The sequence below is a fragment of the Colobus angolensis genome, unplaced genomic scaffold, assembly GCF_000951035.1.
Source record: "Colobus angolensis palliatus isolate OR3802 unplaced genomic scaffold, Cang.pa_1.0 Scaffold47, whole genome shotgun sequence".
In the NCBI taxonomy this organism is placed as follows: Eukaryota; Metazoa; Chordata; class Mammalia; order Primates; family Cercopithecidae; genus Colobus; species Colobus angolensis.
The window spans coordinates 3083561-3092128 of record NW_012118154.1 but is presented as its reverse complement, the minus strand read 5'-3'; the positions used below and the strand labels follow the sequence as shown (position 1 = coordinate 3092128).

The 8568-nt window shown below is 49.6% G+C and overlaps 1 protein-coding gene across 2 annotated transcripts in view; it reads left to right on the top strand.

Annotated features, from left to right (window-relative positions):
* Nucleotides 1-7589, top strand: part of ASGR2 (asialoglycoprotein receptor 2) — a 15390-nt gene extending 7801 nt beyond the window's left edge. For both annotated transcript variants that reach the window (XM_011958470.1, XM_011958469.1), the window contains 4 exons: nucleotides 715-801; nucleotides 881-1032; nucleotides 6714-6820; nucleotides 7171-7589. In XM_011958470.1, coding sequence (XP_011813860.1) covers nucleotides 715-801; nucleotides 881-1032; nucleotides 6714-6820; nucleotides 7171-7336 — 512 coding nt within the window. In that variant the 3' untranslated portion in view covers nucleotides 7337-7589. The remainder of the gene's footprint in view (nucleotides 1-714; nucleotides 802-880; nucleotides 1033-6713; nucleotides 6821-7170) is intronic.
* Nucleotides 7590-8568: the final 979 nt, after the last annotated feature.

The window sequence follows — 8568 nt, the reverse complement described above, 5'->3', positions numbered from 1 at the left end:
TGTGTGTGTTGTGTGTGTACGTGTGTGGTGGTGTGTGTGTGATGGGTCTGTGTGTGGTGTGTAGTGTGGTGTATATGTGTGTGTGTTGTGTGTGTACCTGTGTGGTGGTGTGTGTGTGATGGGTCTGTGTGTGGCATGTAGTGTGGTGTATATGTGTGTGTACGTGTGTGGTGGTGTGTGTGATGGGTCTGTGTGTGGTATGGTGTGTGTGTATGCATGTGATGTGTGGTTGTCTCTTGGTGTGTTTGTGTGTGTGATGGATCTGTGTGTGGTGTGGTGTATGTGTGTATTTGTGTGTCTGTATGTGTGTGTGTGATGGGTCTGTGTGTTGTATCTGTAGTGTGTGTGTGGCGTGTCTCTGTCTATGTGGGGGTGTGTGCATATGTATGTGTGGTGGATGTATGTGTTGGTATGTGCGCATGTGGTGTGTGGTGTGGTATATATGTGCATGTATGTATGTGGTCTGGGTGGCATGTCTGAGTGTGTGTGACGGCTCTGTGTATGTGGTCTATGTGTGGTATACGTGTCTGTGGTGTGTGTGGTGTGTGTATGTGGTCTATGTGTGGTATACGTGTCTGTGGTGTGTGTGTGTGTGTGGTGTGGTCTATGCATGGTGTATGTGTCTGTGGGTGTATGTGCTTCCCCAGCCACAGGCTGCAGCCTGGCAGGTGGGGACCGCGCCTGCCGGCCGCACTTTCAGCCTGTCTGTCCTAGATCATGACATCCTGCTCCTCCATCTGAAGCACTTCCCCGTGGACCTGCGCTTCGTGGCCTGCCAGATGGAGCTCCTCCACAGCAACGGTAGGGGTGGGGCTGTCTCCAGGCCCAGTGTGCCTGCCCCTCCGGCTGGATCTCATCCCCCTGCCCCCTGCCCCCTCAGGCTCCCAAAGGACCTGCTGCCCTGTCAACTGGGTGGAGCACCAAGGCAGCTGCTACTGGTTCTCTCGCTCCGGGAAGGCCTGGGCCGAGGCAGAAAAGTACTGCCAGCTGGAGAACTCACACCTGGTGGTCATCAACTCCTGGGAGGAGCAGGTGAGGCCACACTTCCCCCAGGCAGGAGGAAGCCCTTGGAAGGCCGGCTCTGGGAGGCTGGATCAGGCTTATTTTATCCCTTTTTTTTTTTTTTTTTTTTTTTTGAGATGGAGTCTCACTCTGTCACCCAGGCTGGAGTGCAGTGGTGCGATCTTGGCTCACTGCAAGCTCCGCCTCCTGGATTCACGCCATTCTTCTGCCTCAGCCTCCCGAGTAGCTGGGACTACAGGCGCCCGCCACCACACCCGGCTAATTTTTTGTATTTTTAGTAGAGATGGGGTTTCACCATGTTAGCCAGGCTGGTCTCAATCTCCTGACCTCATGATCTGCCCACCTCAGCCTCCCAAAGTGCTGGGATTACAGGCGTGAGCCATCGTGCCTGGCCTATCCTTTGAATCTGAAAAAAGAGTCCAGAAGCAGAAGCAGAATTGTGGTGGAGCTCTGGCAGGTTCAGTGAAACAGCCATTGAATCTTTTTTTTTTTTTTTTTTAAATATGTTCAGCTTTCTGATCTAAAGCAGCCGTTGATTTTAAGAGGTGGGAGTTTGCAGCCTGGAGCTTGACAAAGAGACAGGAACCAGGCAACCAGGTGATGTGGAGCAGGTCAGGAGACAGAATGCGAGACAGGATGACCAAAGGGGCCAGGACAGGGCGGAGAACACAGGGAAGGCAGTGAGAGTCCCTTCTTGCTATGCTGGCCTTCAGAGTGCTGGTCACGTGGATGAAGGGAACCCAGCAGGCAGGAACCCCGTGACTTGGAGGGTGACCAGTTTCCTCCAAGGTGCTCTGTCTCCCCTTCCCATGGCTGCTGCCAGAGAGCAAAGTTCACGGAGAAGAATCAGCCCATTAGAATAGACAGGACAGTTTTGGAAAAGGAGGGTAATAATGGTAACACTTACTGAGCACTTACTATGTGCTTTCATACTTTCACTTCTTCAAATCCCACGGTCCCAGGGCATGGGCGCTCATATTTTTCCCAGTATGAGGGAAGGGAGGATGTCGGCACTAAGGGACAGAGATGTTAAGTAACTTGTCACACAGCTAGCGAGAGATGGGGCCACAATTGAGACCCACACAGCTTCTTTAGCCAGTGTTTTCAACTGCTACGTGCTGCCTTGGTACTGTGGGGTCTCTGAGGGCCTTGTTCTGTATGAACTTGGAAGTTTTTTTTTGAGACGGAGTTTCACTCTTCTTGCTCAGGCTGGAGTGCAATGGCGTGATCTCAGCTCATTGCAACCTCCGCCTCCTGGGTTTAAGTGATACTCCTGCCTCAGCCTCCTGAGTAGCTGGGATTACAGGTTCATGCCACCGCGCCCGGCTAATTTTTGTACGTTTAGTAGAGACAGGGTTTCACCATTTTGGCCAGGCTGGTCTTGAACTCCTGACCTCAAGTGACCGGCCCACCTCAGCCTCCTAAAGTGCTGGGATTCCAGGCGTGAGCTACTGTGCTTGGCGTGAACTTGGAAATATGTTAATGCCACAGTAGTTAAGCCGTGTGACACAGGGGCCAGAATATATGTATTGTTTGCATTACATCAGGATCTGTTAGTGCTTTACAGCATAGAGTGAGTACGAACATATTTTGCTTTACTGATCAGGTTGAACTTGCCAGCATTTAATCAGTTTTGACCTATAAAAATGTCAGTTTTATGCAGTTCAACCTAAGATCTCAGTGCTCTGTGATTTGGCACACAGTAAGCTCATGGCCACTACAACTTCATGGTGGATGATGCTTTTGTCATTATGAAGCCAACATGTGGCCCACTTAATGCTTTTTGCCTTGAGTTTATCTGATATATAAATACCACAGTCCTTGATTTTTTTTTTCACTTGCATTTGCTTGCTGTATCTCTGTCCATCCTTTCGTTTCTTACCTTTTCAAATCTCTGTTTTAAATTAATGGTTCTAAGTCTTGACTATACATTGTAATTTCTTCAAGAGTTAAAAAAACTATCGACTCCTGGATCTCACCCTTAAAAGTGCTGATTTAGGGCGGGTGCAGTGGATCACACCTGTAATCCCAGCACTTTGGGAGGCCGAGGCAGGCGGATCATGAAGTCAGGAGTTCAAGACCAGCCTGGCCAAAATGGTGAAACCCCGTCTCTACTAAATATACAAAAATTAGCTGGGCATGGTGGTGGGTGCCTGTAGTCCCAGCTACTTGGGAGGCTGAGGCAGGAGAATCACTTGAACCTGGGAGGCAGAGGTTGCAGTGAGCCGAGATCGTACCATTATGCTCCAGCCTGGGCGACAGTGCGAGACTCAGACTCAAAAAACAAAAACAAAAAAACACTGATTTAAATTAATCTTGGCTTCATCCTGGATCATTCTCTGAAGGGTACCACGGGGCAGCTAAGCTTAAGGTATTTCTCCTGTATCGGTTTTTTTGTTCTGTTTGTTTTTGAGACAAGATCTGGCTCTATTGCCCAGGTTGGAGTGCAGTGGCATGATCTCAGCTCACTGAAACCTGTGCCTCCTGGGCTCAAGGGATTCTCTCACCTCAGCCTCATGAGTAGCTGGGACTGCAGGTGCACACCACCACACCTGGGTAGTTATTTGTATTTTTAATAGAGATGGTGTTTCGCCATGTTGCCCAGGCTGGTTTTGAACCCCTGGCCTCAAGTGGTTCACCTGCCTGGGCCTCCCAAAGTGTTGGGATTACAGGTGTCTGAGCCACTGTAATCCAAAAACTGTGCCTGGCAGGTTTTGTTTTTGATGTTTAAAATCTAATAAGTACCTTTTCTTTCAATAGGTGAATGTCTCATTTATATTTTAATAGATATGTTTAATTCTAGTCCTTTCTTTTTTCTGCTTTACATGCTTTTTAATTTCTTACAATTGCTATGTGAGAGGTGTTCTTTTTTTTTTCTCCTTTATGGTATTTTGGAAGCTATGTAGTTTATTTAGAGTTATTCCAGTGATTGTTTGTATAACTTTAATAGGCTGAAAATTATTGGCTTTGAAAACTAAAAGTTTGTATAACTTCCATAGGAAAAGTGAGGAGACCAGGACACCTCTTATTCCCATGTGTCTGTGTCTTTCCTTTCCTAGGTTCCTTAAGTGTTTTATCTGAAAAAAAAATTTTTTTTTTCTTTTGAGACTGAGTCTCGCTCTGTTGCCCAGGCTGGAGTGCAATGGTGCAATCTTGGCTCACTGCAACCTCTGCCTCCCAGATTCAAGCAAGTCTCCTGCCTCAGCCTCCCAAGTAGCTGGTTACAGGCATGCGCCAACACACCTGGCTAATTTTGTATTTTTAGTAGAAACGGGTTTTCTCCGTGTTGGTTAGACTGGTCTCCAATTCCCGACCTCAGGTGATTCACTTGCCTCGGCCTCCCAAAGTGCTGGAATTACAGGCGTGAGCCACCATGCCTGGGCTTAATGTAGCTCAAACTTTTCTTTTCAGTTCCTTTCCTTATCATGTTCTCTCTCTCTCTTTTTTTTTTTTTGATATCTTCTTTCACGTTTTATGTCATTCTTGTTTTTTTTTTTTTGAGACGGAGTCTCGCTCTATTGCCCAGGCTAGAGTGCAGTGGCCGGATCTCAGCTCACTGCAAGCTCTGCCTCCCGGGTTTACACCATTCTCCTGCCTCAGCCTCCTGAGTAGCTGGGACTACAGGCGCCCGCCACCTCGCCCGGCTAGTTTTTTTGTATTTTTTAGTAGAGACGGGGTTTCACTGTGTTAGCCAGGATGGTCTCAATCTCCTGACCTCGTGATCCGCCCGTCTCAGCCTCCCAAAGTGCTGGGATTACAGGCTTGAGCCACCATGCCCGGCCTTATGTTATTCTTTTTAAAATTTTTTGAGTATGTAAGGAAACTGTTCTCCAACATCCCCTCATATTCTGAAACAAAACTTCTTTTCAAAGTCTATTTTTCACCTCTCTTTTTGATATCACAATTCTTTTTTCCTCTACCTCATCTTCCTCTTTCTTTTTGGGGGCATAAGTTTCGTGTTGATTTTCTCTGTTACTTTTATGAATGGGCACAATGCTTTCTTTCCTATGGTTCACCCCGGAAAGGGGGAATGAATTATCCTGGACTGTCTTCTCTGATCATCTGGCACAATCTGATTCCTTCTCTCAGTCTTTAACACAGAGGGCTGAATGCTGCTAATTTGTAATCTCTGCTCAGTTGTTCTGTTTCTTTTTTTTTTTTTGAGACGGAGTCTCACTCTGTCGCCCAGGCTGGAGTGCAGTGACACCATCTCGGCTCACTGCAAGCTCCGCCTCCCGGGTTCACGCCATTCTCCTGCCTCAGCCTCCTGAGTAGCTGGGACTACAGGTCCCCACCACTACACCCGGCTAATTTTTTGTGGTTTTAGTAGAGATGGGTTTCACCGTGTTAGCCAGGATGGTCTCGATCTCCTGACCTCGTGATCCACCCCCCTCAGCCTCCTAAAGTGCTGGGATTACAGGCATGAGCCACCGCACTAGGCCAGTTGTTCCGTTTCTGGTGGTGATGGGAGGGAGGGCTGGCAGCAGGTAGCAGCACATAGTGTGTCTCCAGGCACTTTCTCTCCAACTCCGTTGACTCCTCTGAATTTGGGGAGCAGCCTCACCTGCCTCAGGGCTGCCCCTTCATGCATGGGACATTGTCCTATTTGTGGGATTCCAGGATTTAGGGATGCCGCAGTTTCTGGTGCTCAATCAGATGAGGTGAATGACTGCAACCTTAGTTGTTTTTCTAGAGAGTGGGAGTAGAATGAGGCAATTGTCCTTCAAATACTATTGGGGCCCCTTCACAGGCTGTCAGAGGGAATTGTTAAGTGTGCACGTTGCTCAACGGATCCATCCCTCCGCTTCCTCCACAAAACCAGGTGACCACACCTTCCCCTCCTACCCTACTGAACCGCAGGACTTAGGTCCCCAGGAACAGCTGTATGTGTAAGAGAAAGCCACTTGGAGGGGCTACCATGCTGGGGGTGTGGGTGTGTGTGAGTCCTGGGGAGCTATCTGCAGGCTCGAAGGCCACGTTCACCCAAGCCCCTGTCAACTGGCTGACTGGGCTGCTTCCTCACAGCCCAGGCACCTTCCTATTTTCCCCCATTGTCAGACTCCATGTAGCTGGATCATAATGGGGTCTGAGCTTAGAAGCTCCCGGGCCTGACAGATCTCAGGAAATGACAGCCACACATACAAGTGAGAGCTACCAGGGGCCGAGATACTTGAGAGGCGAGTGAAACTGAGATCTTTAGTGGGTCTGGGGTCTGGGGGGCAGTAAGAGCAGGGACCAGGGTCGGGATCCCAGGAGTTCAAAGCTGTGAGCAGAAGACAGGGAGAGAACCGGAGCTTGGATAGAGCCGTAAGCTGGGAATGAAGGGGGACACCGGGCCAGGGTTGTGAACAGGGGACAGTGGCCACTAACTCAGGTACAGGATTGGCTCTCTGTCTCTGCAACTCCCTGCAAAGTGTGGTCACTGCAGGGCCCATCTTAGAGGGCTTCTAAGGATTAAATGAGATCGTCTTTGCACAGACAGCACAACGTCTAGCCCAGCAAATGTGCACTGAACAATAGCTAGAGTGACAGAAGAAAAAGCTAGGAATCAGCCTTGCTGGGAGCTGATGCTTCAGCCTGGGCGCAGATCAGGCTGGGGAAGGCTGAGTGGGGGCCACAGCTCCATGCCTGCATGCAGGGAGGATAAAGGCACAAGAGACTAAAAGCTTCCTTCTCGCCTGTGTTTCCAGAAATTCATTGTACAACACACGAACCCCTTCAATACCTGGATAGGTCTCACGGACAGTGATGGCTCCTGGAAATGGGTGGATGGCACAGACTATAGGCACAACTACAAGTAAGTGGCTTCATCCCTCATCTCCTTGTTAGATTTCTCTGGGGACAGCCCCTTGGCCTTTCATGCTAAGCCACCCCGACTCATCCCTCAGGGACCAAATTCCCCAGTCCTCTCCTCCCCAGACTCCCAACCCCTCCAAAGCTGTGCTTTTCTGGGCTGGGGGTGAGGGTTGCTGGGACTGGGGATAGGAAGCACCTTTCTCTGCAGTTGGGTTCTCCTCAGACTGGGTTGCAGGGCACACCCCAGCTCCACTCTCAGCCTTCAAGGAAAATGGTCGTGAAGAGGGGGATGATGGGTAAGTTGCTTTCTTACCACCATGGCAGAGTCTGAGTTTTCTCTTGCCTCCTTAGGAACTGGGCTGTCACTCAGCCAGATGATTGGCATGGGCATGAGCTGGGTGGAAGTGAAGACTGTGTTGAAGTCCGGCCGGATGGCCGCTGGAACGATGACTTCTGCCTGCAGGTGCACCGCTGGGTGTGTGAGAAGAGGCGGAATGCCACCGGCGAGGCAGCCTGACCCCAGCACACCTCTGTCTAACCCATACCCCACACCTGCCCAGCTCTGGCTTCTCTGTTGAGGATTTTGAAGAAAGGAAGAAACATTGAGACGGGGGTATGGGGAAGAGCTGAGCAAAGAGAGAAAGGAGGTAGTTTAAGAGTCCCTGACCCTGGAGGGCTGAGATCCCACCTCCTTCTGTAATTCATTGTAATTATTATAGTTGTCAGCCTCTTCAATGGAGTAGGAAGGAAGAAAGAAATGCTTGAATCTCTTTGTGGCCTGGTTATTGGGAACTGAGAAACAGCGTGCAAAGGGGAGGGAGAGGGGAGAGTGTGGAAGAGGCAAGGTGTGCGTCCCAGACAGCTGCCCCTTGGTCCCTAATCCCGAGGGACATTGGTCAGGGCTTGGAACAGATGGGCTTAGTGGCTGGCCCTGGTGGGAAAGGGGTCAGCTGGGCTGTGGCTGGAGGGTCCGCCTGGCTCCCAGGGCTCCCAAAGGAAGCATCTTTCTCTGCCGTTGGGTTCTCCCCAGACTGGGTCGCAGGGCACAGCCCAGCTCCACTCTCAGCCTTCAAGGAAGATGGTCATGAAGAGGAGGATGGGTAAGTCGCTTTCTTACCACCATGGCTCTCTCTCTTTGACCCCAAGCAGATCCAGACATATCTCCAACACAGGGTGTCACCAACAATCTCCACACTGGACAAAATTCCTGCTCCAAGAACATTCTGAAACTGACCTTAAAAAGATTGTTCATCCTTTATTAATTAATTAATTAATTATGGAGTCTTGCTCTGTTGCCCAGACTGGAATGCAATGGTGCGGTCTCTGCTCACTGCAACCTCCACCTCCCGGGTTCAAGGGATTCTTCTGCCTCAGCCTCCTGAGTAGCTGGGATTACAGGCATGCGCCACCATACCCAGCTAATTTTTGTATTTTTAGTAGAAACAGGGTTTCGCCATGTTGGCCAGGCTGATCTCGAACTCTTGACCTCAGGTGATCTGCCTGCCTCTGCCTCCCAAAGTGCTGAGATTATAGGCATGAGCCACCGGGCCTGGCCCCATATTTTTTAATTTTTAAATTATAGAAGTAATACATTCTATTAGTAAAAAATGTTTTAAGTCACACACACACACACACACACACACACACACGAGTGTCCTCTCAGTCCTCCCTTGTCTCGCCAGAGTCAACTCTTTCTTATGTCCCCCGCCAGAGCCCTTCCTGTGTGCATGAGTAGATGCAATATTATGT